The sequence below is a fragment of the Carassius carassius genome, chromosome 16, assembly GCF_963082965.1.
Source record: "Carassius carassius chromosome 16, fCarCar2.1, whole genome shotgun sequence".
Taxonomy (NCBI): domain Eukaryota; kingdom Metazoa; phylum Chordata; class Actinopteri; order Cypriniformes; family Cyprinidae; genus Carassius; species Carassius carassius.
This window is the reverse complement of record NC_081770.1, coordinates 5,240,597-5,265,420: the sequence shown is the minus strand read 5'-3', so window position 1 is coordinate 5,265,420 and position 24,824 is coordinate 5,240,597. Positions and strand designations below refer to the sequence as shown.

At 40.1% G+C, this 24,824-nt stretch overlaps 1 protein-coding gene across 7 annotated transcripts in view; it reads left to right on the top strand.

Annotated features, from left to right (window-relative positions):
• LOC132159495 (calcium homeostasis endoplasmic reticulum protein-like) overlaps nt 1-21,721 on the top strand; it is a 32,772-nt gene extending 11,051 nt beyond the window's left edge. Inside the window, exons 8-23 of one of the 7 annotated variants that reach the window (XM_059569017.1) lie at nt 263-336; nt 5,020-5,356; nt 14,431-14,708; nt 14,795-14,928; nt 15,033-15,119; nt 17,966-18,283; nt 18,467-18,580; nt 18,776-18,889; nt 19,066-19,251; nt 19,431-19,529; nt 19,718-19,828; nt 19,925-20,023; nt 20,208-20,318; nt 20,922-21,016; nt 21,094-21,279; nt 21,466-21,721. In XM_059569017.1, coding sequence (XP_059425000.1) covers nt 263-336; nt 5,020-5,356; nt 14,431-14,708; nt 14,795-14,928; nt 15,033-15,119; nt 17,966-18,283; nt 18,467-18,580; nt 18,776-18,889; nt 19,066-19,251; nt 19,431-19,529; nt 19,718-19,828; nt 19,925-20,023; nt 20,208-20,318; nt 20,922-21,016; nt 21,094-21,279; nt 21,466-21,503 — 2,381 coding nt within the window. In that variant the 3' untranslated portion in view covers nt 21,504-21,721. The remainder of the gene's footprint in view (nt 1-262; nt 337-5,019; nt 5,357-14,430; nt 14,709-14,794; nt 14,929-15,032; nt 15,120-17,965; nt 18,284-18,466; nt 18,581-18,775; nt 18,890-19,065; nt 19,252-19,430; nt 19,530-19,717; nt 19,829-19,924; nt 20,024-20,207; nt 20,319-20,921; nt 21,017-21,093; nt 21,280-21,465) is intronic. The other 6 variants (XM_059569018.1, XM_059569019.1, XM_059569020.1 and 3 more) reach the window with 6 other exon arrangements.
• The last annotated feature ends 3,103 nt before the right edge of the window (nt 21,722-24,824 follow it).

Here is a 24,824-nt window from a genome sequence, read left to right as displayed (position 1 = left end):
AATAGACAAAACACTTAAACACAATAGGTGCATTTCCATTTCAGATTTGCGCAATATTTTATAAATGTTGATTAAAAAGTATTGCCAAATGACAGCATTTCCATTAACTGCTGATATTGCGCATTTTTTGTAATCCCAATATAATCCTTTTTCGAATTGCCGAATTATTGAGCGCATTTTTTTGTGTGTGTGATATATCGGCATTTTTCCAAAATTGACATTTGCATTAGGTGTATTTAATTTATAAACTTTTTTTCTCCAGGAGATCCGAATCCTCCATTGCCCGTTTGGTTCAATCCGCTGCACAACATGCTGGCATGGAACCCGCAACAACCTGTGAGTGAAAAAATACTTGAATATCTTACAGTATTATACTGTTTGTAGCTGTGTATTAATACTAGCTCTGTAACTGATTACATGAAATCTGGATTACATACTCCGATTCCAAATATTAGGTATTTGTAAATCAAAATATACTTTGTTTTAAAAATGCTCATAATCGGATTACTGTCACTGTTATTGCCTACATTTTACTCGTAATGTTAGTAAATTGTCCGTAATTGATTTTTTTCTGTCTTTTAAATGTTTCATTCTAAAAGATTATCCACTTTTCATATTAGAGATATTCGTATTATTTTGAAATAGTTATATTTACAGTTTTTACAATTTAACTTCAACAGCTTTTAAACCCTCTGTTGTTTTTTCACCAACCCACTGTAATGTTTAATACACAAGGTTATCATATTCAAAAGATTTTTGATGAACAAATTAAATCAGAAGTCAAAGTAAGGGCTGGTGAATTGGGCAAAAATAGATCACTGTATTTTTTTTCATATCAATCGATATCGATAATTATCACGATAAATGTCACATTTTTATTTCTTTTAAGTTTAAAGGCAGATTTTTGCTCCAATGTGGAAGTGGTAAAAACCAGATGGTTAATTGTAGTTTTACACTGTACTTTATGGTCAGAACATGACAAACACTTCGTTTTTAATTCTCTACACTTTTCCAGTAATTTTTGGATAACAAAAATAATTTTCTTATAGAAAAAAAAGTATTTATTAAGTTCTGCAAGTTCTAATGAGTGTTATTGTTTCAAATCAAGAAACAGGATTGTGTTGCCTGATAATATTAATAATATAAAAAAGTTGTCTTTTAGAAATACACATTTGATAGTATCTTAAGTTAAGATGCAGATTAATGTTCAATATCAAAATCAGTAATATCTTTAAAAATTGTAGCAATCTCATTTTTATATGGTAAAATTTCATTATTCTGACTGTTTGAGCTGTTTTTTTAACCATTGTTCTTCCATAATAGCGTACATTTAGATTATGATAATCACAGTTAAAACCACAAATATAGCACCTGAATATGATGGTAAAAATGTAATATGGCTTTTATGTGTATGAAAAACAGTAGACTAAATACAATTAGTATAAAAGCTATATTTTAGCTTAATCACAAAATATAACTTAATACAGCTTAATCCTCCTTCAATACATTTAATACGTCTACATTAATAATAGAATAAAATTTTACGCGAAAACCCACATTTCTGGCGTAATACCATTGTGCAGTTAGTAGATCAAAAAGTCTTCTGACTTGTTGCGCAGTTTAATTTTTTTTTTTTTTTTGGGCAGTGTTTCACCTGGCTATAAACTGTCTGGATTCAAGTGCTTTACACTGGATCTCACAGCACTGTTTATCGCATCGGCTCTAGTGAAGCTTGCGCCGCACTCGAGCAACCGAGCGGATAAACAATCCAAGTGATGTGCTTCAAACGACTAGAGCTCTATCATTTCACCTTTGCCTCATAAACATTATATTGAACATTTATCTAACTCTTCTTATGGTTTGAGGAAATTTATATTGCAAACATTTATCGAACTCCCCCCACGGGGTCCGGCCGGGCTCATCCCGAAGGAGCGACTTGGGGCCGCCTTCCCGTGGGCTCACCACCTACAGGAGGGACCGTAAGGGGCCGGCGCTTAGACAATCGGGCGGCAGTCGAAGGCGGGGGCCTCGACAGCCCGATCCCTGGACACGGAAACTAGCTCTAGGGACGTGGAACGTCACCTCACTGGCGGGGAAGGAGCCCGAGATTGTGCGTGAGGTTGAGAGGTTCCGACTAGTGATAGTCGGGCTCACCTCTACGCACAGCTTGGGTTCTGGAACAACACTCCTCAAGAGAGGATGGACTCTTCACCACTCTGGAGTTGCCCATGGTGAGAGGCGGCGGGCTGGTGTGGGTTTGCTTATAGCCCCCCAGCTCAGCTGCCATGTGTTGGAGTTTACCCCGGTGAACGAGAGGGTCGCTTCCCTGCGCCTAGGTCTCTCACTGTCGTTTGTGCCTATGGGCCGAACGGCAGTGCAGAGTACCCGGCCTTCTTGGAGTCTCTGGAAGGGGTGCTGGAAAGTTCTCCGACTGATGATTCGATGATCGACTTTGTGGTCGTTTCATCCGACCTCCGGCCGTATGTCTTGGACACTCGGGTGAAGAGAGGGGCGGAGCTGTCAACCGATCACCACCTGGTGGTGAGTTGGATCCGATGGCGGGGAGGAAGCTGGACAGACTCGGCAGACCCAAACGTACTGTGAGGGTCTGCTGGGAACGTTTGGCCGAGTCTCCTGTCAGAGAGATCTTCAACTCCCACCTCCGGCAGAGCTTCGACCGGATCCCGAGGGAGGCTGGAGATATTGAGTCCGAGTGGACCATGTTCTCCACCTCCATTGTCGAAGCGGCCACTCGGAGCTGTGGCCGTAAGGTTTCCGGTGCCTGTCGAGGCGGCAATCCCGAACCCGGTGGTGGACACCAGAAGTAAGGGATGCCGTCAAGCTGAAGAAGGAGTCCTATCGGGCCTGGTTGGCTTGTGGGACTCCTGAGGCAGCTGACAGGTACCGGCAGGCCAAGCGGACTACAGCCCGGGTGGTTGTGGAGGCAAAAACTCGGGCCTGGGAGAAGTTCGGTGAGGCCATGGAGAAGGACTATCGGTCAGCCTCTAAGAGATTCTGGCAAACCGTCCGGCGCCTCAGGAGAGGGAAGCAGTGCCCTACCAACGCTGTTTACAGTAGAAGTGGGGAGCTGTTGACCTCAACTGGGGATGTCGTTGGACGGTGGAAGGAATACTTCGAGGATCTCCTCAATCCCGCTGTCACGTCTTCCATTGAGGAAGCAGAGGCTGAGGGCTCAGATGTGGACTCGTCCATCACCCGGGCTGAAGTCACAGAGGTAGTCAAGAAACTCCTCGGTGGCAAGGCACCGGGGGTGGATGAGATCCGCCCTGAGTACCTCAAGTCTCTGGATGTTGTGGGGCTGTCTTGGCTGACACGCCTCTGCAGCATCGCGTGGCTGTCGGGGATGGTGCCTCTGGGATGGTGGTGGTCCATCTTTTTAAGAAGGGGGACCGGAGGGTGTGTTCCAACTACAGGGGGATCACACTTCTCAGCCTCCCTGGGAAAGTCTATGCCAGGGTACTGGAGAGGAGAATCCGGCCGATAGTAGAACCTCGGATTCAGGAGGAACAGTGTGGTTTTCGTCCAGGCCGTGGAACACTGGACCAGCTCTATACCCTCTACAGGGTGCTGGAGGGTTCATGGGAGTTTGCCCAACCAGTCCACATGTGCTTTGTGGATTTGGAGAAGGCATTTGACTGTGTCCCTCGCGGCGGCTTGTGGAGGGTGCTCCGGGAGTATGGGGTCCGGGGCCCTTTGCTAAGGGCTATCCGTTCCCTGTTCGACCGGAGCAGGAGCTTGGTTCGTATTGCCAGCAGTAAGTCAGACTTGTTCCCGGTGCATGTTGGACTCCGGCAGGGCTGCCCTTTGTCGCCGGTTCTGTACATGATTTTTATGGACAGAATTTCTAGGCGCAGCCAGGGGCCGGGGGGGTCAGGCTTGGTGACAACATGATTTCGTCTCTGCTCTTTGCGGATGATGTTGTCGTGTTGGCCTCATCAAGCCCGGACCTTCAGCATGCACTGGGACGGTTTGCAGCCGAGTGTGAAGCGGCTGGGACGAGAATCAGCACCTCCAAATCCGAGGCCATGGTCCTCAGTCAGAAAAGGGTGGCTTGCCCACTTCAGGTTGGTGGAGAGTTCCTGCCTCAAGTGGAGGAGTTTTAGTCACTTGGGGTCTTGTTCACGAGTGAGGGAAGGATGGAACGGGAGATTGACAGACGGATCGGTGCAGCTTCTGCAGTAATGCGGTCGATGTACCGGTCTGTCGTGGTGAAGTAAGGCTCGATTTACCGGTCAATCTACGTTCCTACTCTCACCTATGGTCATGAGCTTTGGGTCATGACCGAAAGGACAAGATCCCGGATACAGGCGGCCGAAATGAGCTTTCTCTGCAGGGTGGCTGGGCGATCCCTTAGAGATAGGGTGAGAAGCTCAGTCACCCGGGAGGAGCTCAGAGTAGAGCCGCTGCTCCTCCACATCGAGAGGGGTCAGCTGAGGTGGCTCGGGCATCTGTTCCGGATGCCTCCTGGACGCCTTCCCAGTCCACTGGGAGGAGACCCCGGGGAAGACCTAGGACACGCTGGAGAGACTGTCTCCCGGCTGGCCTGGGAACGCCTCGGTGTCCCCCCAGAAGAGCTGGAGGAAGTGTCTAGGGAGAGGGAAGTCTGGGGTTCTCTGCTTAGACTGCTGCCCCCTTGACCCGGCCCCGGATAACAGAAGAAGATGGATGGATGGATGGCATTTATCGAACTCTTGTTATCGTTTATCGAGAGAATTTATATTGTGTGATAATTATCATTATCGGTTTCTTGCCCTGCCCTATCTAAATGTAATCAGAAAAGTAATGCAATAGATTACTAATTACTATTTTCGAACGTTATTTGAAATTAGGAATGGATTCGTTTATTTTCCAAATAAAAATCAAATAGACACCTATTGCAGTTAAATTTTTTTTGTATTGTTTTCAGAGTAGAATATTTGTCTTTGACCTTCTTAAAGGTTTATTTTTATTATTATTATTCAATCCAGCACTGATACTAATATATGTTTCTGCCTCCAGCCGCCATTCGACCCGTTTCAAGCCCCGCCCCCCTGGCCCCCCTGGAACAGCCATGGGGGCATGTGGAACTGGAGCAGCCCTTGGGACGGGGGCTCCGCAGGCCCCTGGAGCAGTCAGTTCAACCAGCCACCTTGGAGTAGCCAGCCTGATCAAGCATCACCATGGGGCCAAAGGGATCTGCTGCATTTACACGGGCCCTTCCCTCCTCCTCAGCAGCCACCACCACCACACAACTTCGGACACTTCATGCAGGACGAGTTCCCTCCGCGGCATCCCTTTGAACAGTCGTCGTATCAGCCGCATCGATTCGACTACCCACAGGAAGACTTCCCTGGAGGTGAGACCTCGGCTTTTTCAATTGGCAAAACTACTTAAGTCAAAAATTATGATTTCATGAAAAATGTACATAAGTCCTTGTTTTTTTTTTTGTTTTTTTTTTCTGTATTTCTACAAATTTTTTGTTATCCCATCCTGTATTGCGTAAATACAAGGTTTTATGTTTGAAAATAAATTAAGATGGCAGTAAATATTAATGTTGGTGTATTTTATTATTAGTGTAATTTTGCCATTCTAAAAAAAGTATTCAGTTAATTAATACTTCAGTTCAGATCAAATTTTTTGCTAATTTTTATTTTACAGTACAGTTATTTATTTTACGGTATTGTAATAGAAATATGTTTCTTTACTGATTGAAAAGGAGTAGGAGGATGCTTAGGTAGCTAGGTTGAAGCCAATGGGGCTGTCAATAAGAACAGGTCCAGTCTAGTCACTCTGATGTTAAGGTCTTTATTTCCCTTCCAAATCAGGTATTAGGAATGGGTGTGTATGCAGGGGTGTATGTGTGTGAACGTGTGAGCGTGTGGTTTCTACAAAAGGACAAAATTACAATGATTTAGTTAACAATAAACATAACATTGAATTCACAGGAGATAACGTAATTTAAACAATGCATAAGGCCATCTACTCATACTATAAATCTCAAATACATATCTAAATAACTAAAGAACATGCTTAAGCAGGAAATACAGCAAAATAAACACACTTAGGACAAACTTAAGAAATACAGAATAATAGTTAAGTGTCAAACAAAAAAGCACTTACATGGTCAAATACACACACGCAGGGAAAAAACAAAGGAAAAAGAACTCCGTCCTCTGCACAGTGCATCCATGTGCACCAGAATGAAGGTGCTGCGGGCACAGGTGCAATTTATAGTGATCATGGAGGGGGGGGGGGGGGTGGAGCGGAGCTAGAAGTTAGTCGTAAATTAACAAGCCAAGAGGGGTGTGGCACATGCTTGGCACCTTGAAGCTTAAGGACACATAGCTTTTCAACAGCCGCCCCCAAATTTTTAGAGAAAATTTGATCAATCAGGGGAGATCGGGCAGGGCCGGAAAAGGATTGAGGCGGGCAACGGGCCTTGTATATGTCCTGTCCTTGACTTGGACATCAGCAACCCTACAACGGCCATTTTTGCTGGGATGAAGGGAGATGACCTTACCCACTGGCCATTGGGATCTGGGAAGTTGAGGATCTAGTATTAGAACAACAGTGTTAGGTTGTAGGTTAGGATGATTTGTGCGCCACTTCTGTCTGGACTGGAGAGAGGGAAGATAATTTCTAAGGAAATGGGCCCAAAAATGATCAGAAAGGATCTGGCTGTGACGCCATTGACGGTGACTGTGCAGCTCAGAGTCTGGATATGTAACCAGAGGAAGGGAAGCATCATGCCGCCCCATCAGCAGCAAGTTAGGGGTTACCGGGTCAGGGTCAGCAATGTCAGAAGACACATAGCTTATGGGTTTAGAATTTAAGATGCCTTCAATTTCAATCATTACTGTGCGTAATACCTCCTCACTGACAATTTGAGCACCTAGGGTAGTCTCCAGAGCGATTTTGATGGAACGTATTTCACGCTCCCAGGTTCCACCAAAGTGAGGTGCGTATGGAGGATTGAATTTGAAAGAAATCCTCTGCTTAGCTAGAGCTTCCTGAAGGTCAAGGGTCAGGGATTGATAGGCATCTATTAACTCTTTCTTACCGCCAATGAAGTTGGTACCTCTGTCAGAGAGTAGTTCAAATGGTTTACCTCTGCGAGCAATAAAGCGCCTTAGCGCCATCAGGAAGGAATCTGTGTTTATGTGACTGAGTAAATCTAGATGCACGCACCTAGTCGTCAGACATTTGAAAATTATTCCCCACCTTTTTTCAGCTCGTCTGCCAATCTTAACTGTATAGGGCCCAAAACAATCCATCCCAGTGGAATAGAATTGATGTGTGTTAAGGCGAAGGCGAGCAGGAGGGAGATCTGCCATTTGGGGAACAATAGGATGTGCTCAGAACTGTTGGCATTTCGGGCACCTATGCTGATATTTTTTTACTGCCTCACGACCCCTTAGGATCCAGTACCGCCTCCTTAACTCAGCGAATAGCCTCTCTTGCCCAGGATGTTGTAAGTGGTCATCACAATCCTTAATTATAAGCGTTGTGATTGGATGGGCAGGGTCCAGGACTACTGGATGAATGGTATCAGGGGGTAGATCACTACTTTGCCGTAACCTTCCGCCAACTCGAATGAGCCCTGATGCTGGGTCTAACTCTGGGGCAAGGGAGAGTAAACGGCTTGAAGGAAGAAGGGGCTTTTGTGTTTGAAGGCAGGCCAAATCATCCCGGAAGGAATCCACCTGGGCTTGTCTTAAGATGGCTGTCTCTGAATCACGGTAGTTTTCTGCTGATGGAGGCTTTGCTGCTCCATGAAGGGATGCAGCCATGCAGTCAAGGAGATCTTGGAGGGGCACGACTTACAGGAGGCAAAGGAGATGGAAGCTGTGGGTGAAGTAGGAGAGAAGGGGGCCTATGGACCTCTGTATGGGCCTGTGGAGATGCTGCTGATTGAAGGTTAAGATTATCAGGGCAAGGGGATGGCAAGCGAGACCGTGAGGAGAGAGTGCTGCTTCCAAGCATACACTGCTGGATTAGGCAAAGCAAGTCAAGTTTATTTATATAGCACATTTTGTACACAATGGTAATTCAAAGTGCTTTACATAAAAGAAAGTAAAATAATAAGGAAGAAAAATAATAACAAGATTAAAACTGTACTTATTTAAAATGAATTTAAAACAGTTAGAAAATGATTTTACATAAAATAAAATAAAAAAACAGTGAAAATATATATTGTAATCAGTTCGGACATTGCAGAGTGCTCATTCAATAAATGCACAGCTAAACAGATGAGTTTTAAGTCTAGATTTAAATGTGACTAGTGTTTTAGCACATCTGATCTCTTCTGGAAGCTGATTCCAACTGCGGGCAGCATAGTAACTAAAGGAGGACTCCCCTTGTTTTGTGTGAACCCTTGGTATTTCTAACTGTCTGTTAGGCTTATATTCAGTGAGCATATCTGAAATATATTTCGGTCCTAGGTCATTTAGTGACTTATATACGAGTAAAAGTACTTTTAAAATCAATCCTAAATGTAACTGGAAGCCAGTGTAAGGACCTGAGGACTGGTGTGATATGCTCAGATTTTCTGGTTCTAGTAAGAATCCTGGCAGAAGCGTTCTGGATGAGCTGCAGCTGTCTAATGGTCTTTTTGGGAAGGCCGGTGAGGAGCCCATTACAATAGTCCACCCTGCTGGTGATGAAGGCATGAAAAAGTTTCTCCAAGTCTTGGCTGGAAACAAAAGATCTAATTTTTGCAATGTTTTTTAAATGATAGTATGCTGATTTAGTTACTGCTTTGACATGACTATTGAAACTAAGGTCTGTCTCCAGAATCACACCAAGATTCCTGACTTGATTTTTAGTTGTTTGACCCCTAGAGTTATGGTATGCATTCACCTTGAACACTTCATCTTTGTTTCCAAATGCAATGACTTCAGTGTTTTCCTTGTTTAACTGAAGAAAGTTCTGGCACATCCAACTATTAATTTCATCAATGCATTGGCAGAGGGAGTCAATTGGGCTGTAGTCATTTGGAGATAAGGCTAGGTAAATCTGGGTATCATCAGCATAGCTGTGATAGGCAATTTGGTTCTTTCTCATTATTTGACTTAGTGGAAGCATATACAGGCTAAACAAGAGCGGTGCAAGAATTGACCCTTGTTGGACTCCGCATGTCATGGACGTCCACTTAGACTTATGCTCTCCTATACTCACATAATAGCCTCTCCCTTCTAAGTATGACCCGAACCATTTGAGTACCACCCCAGAAAGCCCGACCCAGTTTTCCAGTCTCTCTAGTAGTATGTTATGATCGACAGTGTCAAACGCTGCACTGAGATCTAGCAATACCAGCACCGATATTTGGTATTTGGCCAGAGTCACAATTTAAGCGAATATCATTTATTATCTTAATGAGTGCTGTCTCTGTGCTGTGATGCGGTCGAAAACCAGATTGAAAATTGTCCAGGTATCCATTTGAGTTTAAGTATTTGTTCAGCTGATTAAAAACGACCTTTTCTATAATTTTACCTATAAAAGGAAGATTAGATATTGGTTTCAAAATGGTGTTATCAAGATTGCTCTTTTTCAGGAGGGGCTTAACAACTGCATTTTTTAAGGAGTTTGGAAATGTCCCAGAAAGAAGTGAGGCGTTCACCACTTCTAAAAGATCTGCTTCTAAGCAGTTAAGCACAATTTTGTAAAAAGATGTGGGAAGTGTGTCAAGATACCAGGTTGACGATTTTAGGTGATGCACTATGTCTTCCAGAATTTTGCTATCAATTGCTTCAAAAATCAACATAGTATCTTTTTGATATTGTGGCCTAATCTGTCTGACCTCTGCATTACTTGAGGATGTGCTAATCGCCTTTCTGATATTGATGATCTTCTCAGAAAAGGATGCAAACTCATTGCATTTGCTGTCTGATAGCATTTCACTGGGAATCTGACTTGGGGGGTCTCTCAACAGTGGCAAAAAGAGTACGAGTGTTATTTAAGTTACTGTTTATAAGGTTTGAGAAGAAATTCTGTCTAGCTGTGGCTAGTTTCACATTAAAAGCATGAAGGCTGTCTTTGTAGATGCTATAGTGAATTTCAAGTTTTGTCTTCCACCACATCCGCTCTTCTTTTCTGCATTGTCTTTTCATAGTCTGAACTGCGGTTGATCTTCTCCAAACTGATTTCTGTCTGTTTGTTTTCTTACTGATTATTATTGGAGCAATATCATCAATAACATTCTTAACTTTTGAGTTGAATGAATCAAGGAGAGTATCAACAGAGTCTGCAGAAATGCTTGGTGTTAAAGATATAGCCTCCATAAATAGTACACTTGTGTTCTCGTTAATGCATCTCCTTCTGACAGAGACCGATCTAGATTCAGTTGTAGCAGACATCAAAATATCAATGAAAATACAGAAGTGATCAGATCAGTGATCAGTGCTATGTCCTTAAAAACAATGGATGAGATGTTTAGACCCCTACTGATGATTAAGTCTAGAGTGTGTCCATCTTTGTGTGTGGGTCCATGCACATGCTGAGTCAAGTCAAAAGTGTTTAGAACCGTTATCATTTCTTTTGTAGTTTTGTTTTCTGCATTATCTATGTGAATATTAAAATCCCCTGCAATAGCAAAACAGTCAAACTCTGAGGAAATCATTGATAACATTTCTGTGACCTCTTCAACAAAGGCTGGAGAGTATTTTGGAGGCCTGTAAATAATAATAAACAATGCGTGGAGCACCTTTCAGCACAATCCCTAAATATTCAAAAGACAAGTACTGACCAAATGACACTTGCTTGCATTGATAGACATCTTTAAATAGAGCAGCTACACCCCCACCTCTCCTAACAGTCCTGCAGACACTCATGTAAGTGAAGTTAGGAGGGGCTGCTTCATTAAGGACGGTTGCATTGCAGCTGTCTTCAAGCCATGTTTCGTTTAGAAACATAAAATCCAGATTGTTTGTGGTTATAAAGTCATTGATTAGAAATGATTTATTTTTTAGTGAGCGAATGTTTAAAGATGCTAACTTGATGGCTGTTCTTTGTGTCTTTACATCAATTTTAGTTTGATGCATAATAGGCCGCAGATTAGATGAGTTTGCCCTTCAGCTTGAGATGGCCTTAGACTTTCTATCACGTGATAAAACTGAAATAGAGAAAGCTACAGGCACACTGGGTTCCCGCTTGTTCAGTAGGCATTTGTGAATGTTGCTGTAATTATAGCGGGGACCCGACACATATCACTGAGAGCTGCTATCAGTTGTTTTTGGTTCACCTTCAGCAGATAGAGGGTTTGGGCCCTGGCGTTGTGGCAGTGGTCGAAGAGCTCTCGCAGGAGCAGGGACCACAGGCTTTGGTGGTTTTGGGGCCTGCCGTTTTTTTTTTGTGATATCTGCGGGCTTGCAGCAAATGAGTGAGAGAGTTTAGTCCCAGCATACACCAATTCCTCCATGTTCTGTGAGAAGCACAGAAGTGGAGATGCTGGAGAAAGTGATAATGTGTCTGGTGAGATGGGCTGTGTCTCTGGTGTTTCCGGTGGCTGTGATATGTTGTCCTGGCTTCCCTGGCTGTTTTCCAGAAAGTAATCCCTGGGTGCTGAATCTTGTAGCTGTTTTGATACATCACAGTCAGTCTGTGAGGAGGTATGTGGGCAGGGCTCAGTCGGGATAGTGTCCATGAGCAGTGCTTGCCTACATGGATGATGATTCGATTTGCAGTCTTGTGCTTTATCAGAATGTTCTGAAGTTCCTTGTTCACATCAGAGACCGTTGCTTGAGGAAGGCAGCATGTTGTTGTAGTCCTGCTACGGATGTTTCTGATAACAGAGTCACCCACTATCAGAGTCCTTGGCTCGGCTGCGCTCTGAGCTGAAAGCCCCTGTCTGCTCGTCCTTGAGTGCCTGTTAGTAGCGATGTTAGCTGCTGGCTGATCAGATCCATGTTTAAATACATTTGGGGATTCCTCACCCACATTCATTAATGCTTTAAATCTTTAAATCAAGATGTATAGGGGGTGGTTGAATGCCAGTACTCACAAGCCTTGTCATAGTCGAATCTGGGGTAGAGGAAGCTACGGCAGCAATACGAGAAACTCGTGACAATCTGATATTTCGTGTTCCTTTGGGTCTCGCTCCCTGTTTGTGCCATCGATTAGTGTGGCGATCAGTTTCGGCTTGTTCCTCTACACTTGGTATAAACTGTTGAGATTCAGAAGATTCATGGGACTCACCGGCTGTATGCTGAGAGGGTCCATGACAACGGTCTACTAAGTGTTCCGTCTGTTTTGGAAGTCCAGCAAGTAACTGTTTCAAGAATCACAATCCTTTGTAGAAGTTTGCAGCAGTTCATGCAACAAGTAGATCCAACATGAGGCATTTTTTCTCTCTTCTGTTTGAATGTAGGCAGTTGTTTTCCCCTCTCTGGAATGTAAGCTGCTATCAGTTGAGGCAAAGTCTTCTTTTTGTAGTATTATTCCAGTCCCAAAGATTTTTTTTTTTTTAATTTTTGGCAAAATTTGTGCCAAAAAATCTGTTTTTTGAGGACTGTGCTGATCTTCTGATGTAGAAATCTTAGAAAAATCAGAGAAAAGTACAGAAATAAGAAGCAAAGCGCAGAGCAGTAAGCTAGAACGTCCGAACGGTAGCAAAGCCGGAAGCGGAAAAGTCTACCCTGATTTCTTAATTCTTCTACTAATTGTTGTAGGAGTGCAGTTTGAGCATCAGGAATGGGAGCTATTGGAGAGGTATGTGGTTGCTCAACATCAGGGGTTTGCACTCTCTCAGAACTGACAGGCGAGTGAGGTTGTGGAATGTCCTCCTGAATGTCTCCCCCCGTGGGCAATTCCAACTCCTCTGGCTCTTCCTCAGACTCATCCTCTTTCCAGGGTTGATAATGAGGACCAGTACCAGGAATATCTGCAGGATGGAACAGTTGTGGTTCTGGTGCTTCTGCTGTAGGTTGCAACCGCTGATGATGTTGTAGGATGAAATCATCATAACGTGCGGGGAGCTGAGCCTGGCGACGTGGGCGCTCATGCTGAGGCAATGAGGGCAGGGAGTGACTAAACATATCCACTGATCATCAATGAGCTCCAGCTCGAAGGACCATGAAAAGGAGTAGGAGGATGCTTAGGTAGCTAGCTTGAAGCCAATGGGGCTATCAATAAGAACAGGTCCAGTCTAGTCACTCTGATGTTAAGGTCTTTATTTCCCTTCCAAATCAGGTATTAGGAATGGGTGTGTATGCAGGGGTGTATGTGTGTGAGCGTGTGGTTTCTACAAAAGGACAGAATTACAATGATTTAGTTAACAATAAACATAACATTGAATTCACAGGAGATAACGTAATTTTAACAATGCATAAGGCCATCTACTCATACTATAAATCTCAAATACATATCTAAATAACTAAAGAACATGCTTAAGCAGGAAATACAGCAAAATAAACACACTTAGGACAAACTTAAGAAATACAGAATAATAGTTAGGTGTCAAACAAAAAAGCACTTACATGGTCAAATACACACACGCAGGGTAAAAACAAAGGAAAAAGAACTCAGTCCTCTGCACAGTGCATCCATGTGCACCAGAATGAAGGTGCTGCGGGCACAGGTGCAATTTATAGTGTCCTAATTGGCTTGAGATCAGGGGGGTGGAGCTAGAAGTTAATCGTAAATTAACAAGCCAAGAGGGGTGTGGCACATGCTTGGCACCTTGAAGCTTAAGGACACATAGCTTTTCAACACTGATGTTTACTATTCACGAATGAAATAATAAAATACTGTTTAGAATATTAATAACAGTAATTATTGTAGTTCTGTAGTAAATTCTTGAATTAGAAAAAAAATTGAAAACCAACACACACAAAAAAAGTTGTTTTGCTCTAAAAAGTCATCTTAAATTAGGCAAATCGTTTTTTGATTTTTCGTTGAGCATGTTTTATTTTTTACAAAACATTCAAATTTTGTGTAAGATCGTTTTGAAAGTTTAAAAAAATTCTAAAAACCCATAGAATGTTACGGTAAAAAAATAAATTGCCATAAGAAGGACTTAAATTCCCAGGTTATTCCATGCTTTATGTCAGACATACTGTATTTTCGGACTATAAGTCGCACCTAAGTTGCATCAGTCCAAAAATACGTCACGTCGTATTTACAGTCGCACTGGACTATAAGTCGCATTTATTTAGAACCAAGCACCAAGAGAAAAAATTACCGTCTACAGCCGCGAGAGGGAGCTCTATGATTTCAGTGTAGACTACAGGAGCACTGAGCAGCATAGAGTGCCCTCTCGCAGCTGTAGACGGTAATGTTTTCTCTTGGTTCCTTTCTCTCGGTTCATGTTAAATTAATTTTGATAATTAAGTCGCACCTAACTATAAGTCGCAGGACCAGCCAAACTATGAAAAAAGTGCGTCTTATAGTACGGAAAATACGGTTATATATATTATATATTGTTCTTTTCACCAGAGATCAGTTCGCCGCCTCATCACCACTCGAACCAGAGGACTCCTTCTCCTGGGATATCTGATTCTCCTTTGTGTGGTGGACATCAGCATCCTGATTCCGGGTCGCCGCCTCATGGATATAATGGTCAAGAGCCACGCAAGCGGTCACACAAGCGGTCACACAAGCGGTCACACAAACATCGGCAGAGCCCTTCTCATGTCAATCAGGACGACCCCAGCCTGGTGCCCGATGAGCCCTACTACGACCTTCCTGCAGGACTTATGGTGCCACTTGTGAAGGTCATTTTACATTCGACGTCAGCTGGGAATTAGATGCTTGTTTTTGACAGTTTCAAATGTAACATTAAACTTTGTCTTAACAATAGCTTGAAGATCGTGATTTTAAGCCTCTGGACCCCAAAGACCTCCGTCTGCTGCCCCCAAAGCCTCCCAGTGACCGCGTGCTGGCTGCGGTGGAGGCGTTTTACATCCCACCGTCTCACGACAGACCAAGAAACAGGTGAACACCAATGTGACTGCTCTTGAGTTGTTGTTTTTTGATTTGTTTCACTGTATTTATTCAATACTTAATTTGCAATTATATGAAATTGATAATTTTTCCAGTGAGGGTTGGGAACAGAATGGTCTGTATGAATTCTTCCGGGCCAAAATGCGAGCGAGGCGGAAAAAGGAACGGGACAAACGCAACAGGTGTGGAAGAAGTTATTAATATATTGTATTTACATTAAAATTTACATTTAGTCATTTAGCAGATGCTTTTATCCAAAGCGACTTACAAATAAACAGTGGTGGAGCTAGACTTTTAAAACGGGTGGCAAGGTATTATTTTGGGGGGTCAATATACAAAGTGTTCAATTACACTAAATTATTTTCCACAAAATGTATACAGATTAAATTAAAGTTGTTTATTTTCCAAAATGTACACAATTATATATGTATTAAGTATACAGCAAAAATAGAACAATTTGCTTGTTATTATTTACCTTGAGTACACCGTTACTAATAATACAAATACTAAAGTAATACGACAAAATCTGAGTATATTGAGGTCTAGCCTATTTGACAACACAAGGAAAATTGCTTAAAGACGTCTAGACATGTTATGTTAAGTGCTAATAAATTGTATGTCTACACAAAGTTACTTCAGTACATCTCTACAGTCACATCTACTATCAGGGATGCAAACACATGTATGGTCAAAAAAGAGAGAGGTTATTGAACTTACATAATTGTGATGAATTTAATCCTTTGTAAGTTATCATTTTGCATCGTAAGATTACAGTTAACACCTTTAAATATTACATAAATGTATTATGTATTTTTATTAAACTTAGTGAGTGAGTGTATAAATGAGCAGCAAAAAAGAATTCTTGAAAAAATCTGCACAGTAACTTTATAAAATCTAAACTAAAATGTTAATAAAAACAAATTACTATTAGTATATAGTATATTTATATAGCCTACACTACACATAAATAATGTACAATTAAATTATGCTTATTTTAAATGTATTGTGTAGGCTAGGTATAAAAAATATAGGCTTTTAATAATCTTTCAGTGCGCAAAACCATGATAATATGAAACGCTTCAAAACAGAGCGCACAAAGCGCGTATGCGCATCGCGGGTGCAGATTGATGTGCTCAAAGCAAAATGGGGTCACAGTGTGCTGCACTGCACAAGTGCGCATTTAGAAGTTCACGGCACAAAGTGAAGAAATGTCGAGCGCACAAAGCTGCGTGTCAGCTTAACCAATGAAAAGTGTAGCAGCAGCTGCACGCTTGTGCGTGCTGCGTAAGGATGCATTCACTTCCGCTGGGAGATTTGAGAAATGTTCGTAAAAATGAACAGTGTAATGTTTTCAGCGGGGTGGCAACGGGTGGCAAGGACTTCGTCTGGGGTGGCAATTGCCACCCCAACTAGCCCTCTTGCTCCGCCACTGCAAATAAAGTTTTAGCAATGTGGTTAGAGAAAGTCAGCTGATCATCAATCATAACTCCAAGGTTTCTGGCTGTTTTTGAAGGGGTTATGGTTGATGTGCCTAACTTGATGGTGAAATTGTGATGAAATGATGGGTTTGCTGGAACCACAAGCAGTCCTGTCTTGGCAAGGTTGAGTTGAAGGTGATTGTCCTTCATCCAGCAAGAAATGTCTGTTAGACAAGCTGAGATGCGAATAGCTACCGTCGGATCATCAGGATGGAATAAAAGGTAGAGTTGAGTGTCATCAGCATAGCAGTGGTATGAAAAGCCATGTTTCTGAATGACAGAACTTAATGATGCCATGTAGACAAAGAAGAGAAGTGGTCCAAGAACTGAGCCCTGAGGCACCCCAGTAGTTAGATGTTGTGACTTGGACACCTCACCTCTCAAAGATACTTTGAAGGACCTATCTGATAGGTAAGACTCAAACCATTGAAGTGTGGTTCCTGAGATGCCCTTTGCCAGTAGGGTTTATAGGAGGATCTGGTGGTTAACCGTGTCAAAAGCAGTGGACCTATCATGCAGGATAAGTACTGAAGATTTGGATTCCTCTCTTGCCAGTCTTAGGGCTTCAACAGCTGAGAGCAAGGCAGTCTCAGTTGAATGTCCACTTCTGAAGCCAGACTGGTTGCTGTCAAGGAGGTTGTTCTGTGTGAGAAATGCAGAGACTTGGTTGAACACAGCTCGTTCAAGTGTTTTTGCAATGAAAGGAAGAAGGGAAACTGTTGAAAATAAGTTGAAGTGCTAAAATTACTAAGACTAAAACTGAAATAAAAGCTTAATATAAAAAAACTAATAAAAACAAGAACACAACAGAATTACTGAAACTAAAATTAAAGATAAATTAATACTTTAATAGTGTACAAAAATTGCTTAAAAACTGAAATAAAATGAAAAAAATATATATAAATACAAAACCTAAATAATTTTAAAGACAAATCAGCAAATTTTGTGAAAACTAAAATTTAAATGAAAGCAGAAAATCAAACCTAATTCAAAATATTAATAAATTAAAGAATATGCTAAATATAAACATATAAACAACAAAACACAACATAATTTAGACAAACTTAAAATTAAAATGAAAGCTGAAATCATTACAACTAAAACGGACATAAATACAGTTTATGCAAAAAACCTACAGAACATAACTGTAACAATTTTAACATTAAAATTTAAAATCTAGATTTTTCTTTAAATACGAAAAAATGCCATAATAGTATACTTAGCTGAAATCTGAAATAAAACTGTATATAAATATACAAACTAATAAACATTTTAATAAAATAATTAAAACTAAAATTTAAATGAATGATGAAGAAAATAACATCTAATATATATTTCTTAATATATTTAAATACAAAACACAACATTAGTAAAACTTTAAACTAAAATTCAAATGAAAAACTGAAAATATAAAACTAAGATATTATAAAATATTAATAAATACTATTAGTAAACTTCTAATTCTAAAATAACATTTGAAAATGCCCAAAAAAAGTAATTCCCATTCTTTCCTCAGTAATATTTCAAGTAATTCTTTTTTTTTATTGCAGCACACGGAGTCCTTCGGGCAGTCGGTCATGCAGCCGAGGACGATCTATGTCACGTTCTAGCTCCAGGTCTTCCAAATACTCTCGCTCCAGATCCAGATCCCGCTCTCGTACTCGCTCCAACTCCAGATCTCGCTCTAATCATCCCAAAAATATATCTGCTTTGACATTGTTGTTGAACACCTTTTTGACTTTGTCCCGGAGGAGCAGGAGTTGCTCCAGATCCGGGTCCCGAAGTCGATCCCGCTCCAGACATCGTGCCAGATCCCGATCTCCAGACAAGCGTCGCCACGCTGCAAAATCACGCAGTCCAGCGCCACCGTAAGACGATCTGCTTTTGTTACAAATTCAGTTCACATTTGAAAAGCAGTTTTTTTTTGTTTTGTTATCCTGTCTGCATCATTTTTTTTCATTACATTTTATTATTTGATAGTATATTTTATTTGTATAAATTTGTATTTTTATTTGCAAAAAATAATTTTTTTTTACTTTTTTCCGGAGCAGCAGGAGTCACTCCAGATCAGGGTCCCGAAGTCGCTCCCGTTACAGACATCGCGCCAGATCACAATCTCTAGACAAGCATCTTGACGTTGTAAAATCACGCAGTCCAGCGCCACCGTAAGACGATCTGCTTTTGTTGCCCAAATTCAGTTCACATTTGAAAAGCACTTTTTTTGTTATCCTGTCTGCATCAGTTTTTTTTTGTTAAATTTTTTTATTTGATAGCTTATTTAATTTGTTTCACTGTATTTTTTATTTTATTCATTCTCTTACTATTTTTTTTTACACATTTTTGACTTTCTCCCTGAGCAGCAGGAGTCACTCCAGATCCGGGTCCCGAAGCCGCTCCCGTTACAGACATCGTGCCAGATCACGATCTCCAGACAAACATCTTGACGTTGTAAAATCTCACAGTCCAGTGCCACCGTAAGATGATCTGCTTCTGTTACAAATTCTGTTCGCATTTGAAAAGCCCTTTTTTTGTTGTATTATCCTGTTTGCATATTTTTTTTTGGATATTTTATTATTTGATAGTTTATTTTATTAGTTTAAATTTTTTTTTTTTTTTTCTTAAATTACACATTTTTGACTTTCATCCGGAGAAGCAGGAGTCACTCTCGATCCAGATCCCGAAGTCGCTCCAGATCACAATCTTCAGATAAGCATCTTGAAGCTGCAAAATCATGCAGATCCGGGTCAGGAAGTCGCTCCCGCTCCAGATCTCACTCAGAGTCACAATCTCCAGACAAGCATCATGAAGCTGCACAATCACGCAGTCCAACACCACCGTAAGATGATCTACTTTTGTTACAAGTTTAGTTCGCATTTGAAAAGCACTTTTTTGTTTTGTTATCCTGTTTGCATCAGTGTTTTTTTTTTTTGTATTTTATTATTTGATAGTATATTTTATTTGTCTAAATTGTATTTTTATGTTTAAAAATTAAACATTTTTGACTTTCTCCCGGAGAAGCAGGAGTGACTCCAGATCCGGGTCCCGAAGTCGCTCCAGATCACAATCTCCAGACAAGCATCTTGACACTGCAAAATCTTGCAGTCCAACACCACCGTAAGACGATCTGCTTTGGTTACCCAAAACCTGTTCGCATTTGAAAAGCACTTTATTTTGTAATCCTGTCTGTATCAGTTTTTTTTGTTACATTTGTTTATTTCATAGCTTATTTTATTAGTTTTACTGTGTTTTTATTTATTTATTCTCTTTTTTTTTTCTTACATATTTTTGATCTTCTCACGGAGAAGTAGGAGTCATTCCAGATCTGGGTCCCGAAGTCGCTCCAGATCTGGCTCCAAGTCACAATCTCCAGACAAGCATCTTGACACTGCAAAATCTTGCAGTCCAACGCCACCGTAAGATGATCTGCTTTTGTTATATATTTTTTGTTTATTTTATTGTATTATTGTGTTTTTATAATTGTTTCGCACATTTTTGACTTTCTCCTGGAGATGCAGGAGTCCCTCCAGATCCAGGACCCGTAGTCGCTCCAGATCAAGATCTCCAGACAAGCATCTTGACGTTGCAAAATCACACAGTCCAACGCCACCGTAAGATGATCTGCTTTTGTTATCCAAATTCAGTTCGCATTTGAAATTTTTTTGTGACCCTATCTGCATCAGTTTTTTTTTGTTACGTTTATTTGATATTTTATGATTTGATAGTTTATTTTATTTGTTGTACTGTGTTTTTATAAATAAAAAAAATTCACTCATTTTTGACTTTCTCCAGGAGAAGCAGGAGTCACTCCAGATCCGGGTCCCAAAGTCGCACCAGATCTCCCTCCAAGTCACGATCTCCAGACAAGCGCGTTCACACTGTAAAATCACGCAGTTCAACGCCACCGTAAGATGATCTGCTTTTGTTACCCAAATCCAGTTCACATTTGAAAAGCACTTTTTTTTGTGTGTGATCCTGTCTGCACCAGTTTTTTTTATGTTTGTTTTGATATTTTAATATTTGATAGATTATTTATTTTTATTGTGTTTTATAATTTTTTGATTATTAAAAAAAAAGTAAAGAGTGTGACATTTTTATTTTGTGAAATTCTGTGAAAAATAAAAAATCAGTAAAAATTACGATCTAAATTACCTATTTTTTTCACTCATTAGGGCCTCCAAAAATTTAATCTAATTCCATCCTACAAAATCCCATTACAAAGTCTATTATTGTATTTTTAGTCACTAATCTTCTCCACATTTACTTTGACCTTCAGAAGTCAAATTTTGTGAAGCCAAATTTGTTGTTGCGCTGCAGGATTGAAAAATTTAAATAAAAATTATGATTAGTGGTTTAATTATTGCTGTTGTGCCATCTGACATAAATGTTAAATAAATGCATAAAAATGAATGCAGATTTTGCCTAATAATGATAATTTCACCTAATAAATGTAAATAAACTGATACAATAAATAAATAGCGATTTACATGAAATATGGTCTCTCTGCAGCTCCACATCTGGTTTGGGTTCAGGCCCTGCTGCATTACCAGGCGACCTCAGGTTGGGCGAAGAAAACAAGGGCTATCAGATGCTCATGAAGATGGGTAAGTGATCAATGAACACTGCATGAACCACTCTCTCGGTTGATGCAGCACTAACTCTTCACCTGTTCATCCTGCAGGCTGGAGCGGATCAGGGGGTCTTGGTGCTAAAGAACAGGGCATTCAAGACCCCATCAAAGGAGGAGAAGTCCGGGACAAGTGGGACCAGTATAAAGGAGTGGGAGTCTCGTTGGATGACCCGTACATGAACTACAGAAAAAACAAAAGCAACAATTTTGCCACAAGGATGAAAAGACGAGAAAAAGGTGTTTTGTCTTTTGTAAAATGGAGATCCTAATGTTAGCAGAAGACTGTTTGCCCAGTCAATCATCACTAATATTGATGCTAATACTTAGGGTTAGGGGTTTATTCAAACTATTAACCCTAATAATTAAATTCTGTATTAATTATGACCAAGTATAAAATTCTTTTTTTTTATTTTTAATCCTCAGTAAGCAGAGACCCACAGGATCCCTCCAGCACAGAGTGATCACCCATCACACGTGGTCTGTATTTTTCCTGTAGATGTCACAAAGCTGTTTTTCACATTTGGTTGGACATTTTATCTTGCCCTTGTTTTGTTTTTTTGGTAGTAAAATTCATCCAAGCATCATATTGTTACTTACAGAGGTGTCAATGTCATTGCAAATGTTTCCTTTGATTAATCCGAGAGACTGTACAAGCAAAATAAAGATACTTTGAAAAGGGCACCGTGCTTATACAAACATTTATTTATGAATGATTGAAGTGAAATACAATGAATACTGAAAAATGCTGGTTTATTTTTTATTCCATGAACAATGATTGGAAAGTTTTTGGCTGTTTATGATTTGTAGACTATGCATCCAAAATGTTGATCATCTGTTCATTCAACTAATGATAGTCTCTCATTTCCTCTAGAACTTCCTCTAAAGCATCTTCAATACACAGTTTGGGTCACCTGTGAGCACGAATAAACTAGAAGGAAAAAAAATCCTACTTGTAAACACTAAAGATATTGAAGAAATCTAACAACATTTTGAGATATAAACCACAATCATTGAACGTCTAACCCTCACAGCCTCATTTTCGTTCCTTGTCGAATTCTTACCTCTTTAGTATCCTCTAGTGTGGTGTATTTATAAGCGGCGTGTCCTAGTGACTCAATCACTGACGTGCAGTGACGTCTGGTGGAGTCAATTCATGCTCTAGTGAGATCTAACTGTTGCCGCGACATGTTGTTGAGTGCAGAAATGGCAGGACAATGCCATCATAACCTGTTAACATGGAAGAAATAAATATTAATGTTTTCTAGGTTCAGGGTTATTCAGACGTAAAGCTTGTAGTTCATATCGTGTATTCACTCTTGATGGTTGTGTGACTTGCTTTTGGGGTGGGACGTACGTCATGCCCAGTGATGGACCAACAGCAGCCATGCCTGAATCAATTGACCGCTTAAATCGGTGTATCTCACACAAATATGTCCAGGTCTTCCCAGGTTTTTGCATTACGGTAATGGGAGTTAGCAAAATGTGCTTAAATGTCATGAAAATAGTAAAAAAAAAAAAAAAAAAACTAATAAAATTTTGATTTTAATATGATATATAACTTGGATTTGTTCTTGTCCCAAATACATTTTTCGCAGAAAAACATGAATAAAAGTGGTCCTAAACTATAACCCTGAGGTACACCCCAAAGAAATCGGGTTAGAAATATGATCTAGACATGTTCTTGACAGGTTTTGTGAGGTTCCCCCAAATACATTTCTCTCAGAACAAGAACGAAATTGGTCCTAAACTATAATCCTGAGGTACACCCCACAAAAAAAAAAGAGTCTGGCTGGCCTGAAGTATCAGATTATGTAAACCCACCAGAAGACTGTGTAAATTAATCCATCTGCCTGAGTCTGTATTGCAACCTCCTTCAAGTGACAGTCAGAACTGGGTCCTTGTGTTGCCATTGCATTGGATAAGATAGACCTTAAGGAAGACTCTTGAGTGACAACTGGAAAATGTTGTTTAAGTACGGTCATTGTCACCATTCTGAGATTTTTTTTTCACCCCCAGCTCTTAATTCATGTTTTTTTCTTCTGGAGCGTCAATGAGCATTTGAACCTTCTGTAATAGTTTCATGTGAGTCCCTAAGTTGTCCTCCGTGTGAAAAGATAGATCTCAAAATCATAAAGTTACTGCTGGAAAGGGTTCAAATACACAAAAATCCTGGAAAAACAAATAATTTGTGGGACCTGAGTGATTTTTCTGAAGAACAGCAGACAGTTTAACTGTTCAGAACAAACAAGGGACTCATGAACAACTATCACTAGACAAAAAAAACCTATTGATCCTTCAGGTTACAGATTAACAAGAACTGTAATAAGAGGTGATTGCATAGTCCCTTTTAGAAAAAGTGCATTTAGTCAAAAAGTGTTTTCAGTTAGGGCTGCTCGAGAGTGGAACTCCATGCCAACTTACATTACAAATTTCAATGCGTATGTTTCCTTCAAGTTTTACTTAAAGAAGTGGTTAACTGAGAGTCAGCATTGTCAACATTTATTTTATGAATTAAAATCTGCTGCTGTCTTGTCTTTTCTGCTCTGCTAGTATGAGATGTTATGTTATGTATATGAGGTTGTATGGTTTCGGTCTGATTGAATGATTAGGGCTACTTGTCTGTATGCTTACATTATCTTTGTTTGTATTATGATATTACTGATTCATTGTTTGTCATTTTGTTTGACAGTTGGACTGTATGAGTGAGTTGGTATTGATTTGTTGGTTCTTTATAACTTTTAAGCAGATGTTTTTTTTAGGTATCGTGTGAATGATATGTATTTTAGAGTATGTAAATAAAATGTACTAATTAATTCTTTATATTTTTTGGGTGACATTATCAGTGCAGGGACTGCAGATGCAAAATAGCCATCTGGCTAATTCTGGAAAATTTTACATTTATGTATTATTGATGTGCACTGTCCTTGTCAAATAAACCTAAAATAAAATATAAACCTCTTTTATGTGAAAAATCGTATTTAGGGCAGTACTAATTAAACATTAACATGCATTTTGTATGATCCCTCTTATTTTGGTAAAATAATTAACTTTTTGTAGATTCTGAAATGGGGGATGTAACTTTTTTTTTTTTTTTTTTAAGTGGAATATATAAATCTATGTAAAGTACTGAGATTTGGTCTGAAAAATTAAAAAAAAAAATTTAGGGGTAATGGAGTATCATTTGGAAATAATTAAAAAACAGTACATTTGTCTTGAAAAGAGATCATCTGAATATAAAAGTGGAAATGTGGTTGTATTAAAAACTAATGGCCAGGGAAGGCTTTTTTTCTCTCTCTCTCTCTCTCTCTCTCCAAGTTCAGCTCAATGTCCGACATCATTTGGCTTATTTAATTAGAATTTACTATGTGACAATTTAATATGTACCCTTTCTCCTTCCCTCGAATTTCATAACAAATATTTTCCTCATGGGTCAAAAATGACCCAGATCCCTAAAATTATACTACTTTTTTTTGTTTTGGTCCAGAAAGCTTATATAGATTTTTTTTTATTCTGCATATTTATGTAGTTATTATTATTTTTTTGTGTGTGTGTGATTTTGTAAAACGTACTTTTTATTTACCTTGTCCATCTTAATCATGCATGTTATAATGTGTCTCTATGTGAATGAAGTTAACAGTTCAGCTTCTAGTTAAAGAAACTGAAGTCTTACTAAAATTGCATTTGGAAACAAAGATAAAGTACTCAAGGTGAATACACCTTGACTCTAGGGGTCTAACAACTAAAAATCAAATTCAGGTACAGATACAGGTTTCAGTAGTCAT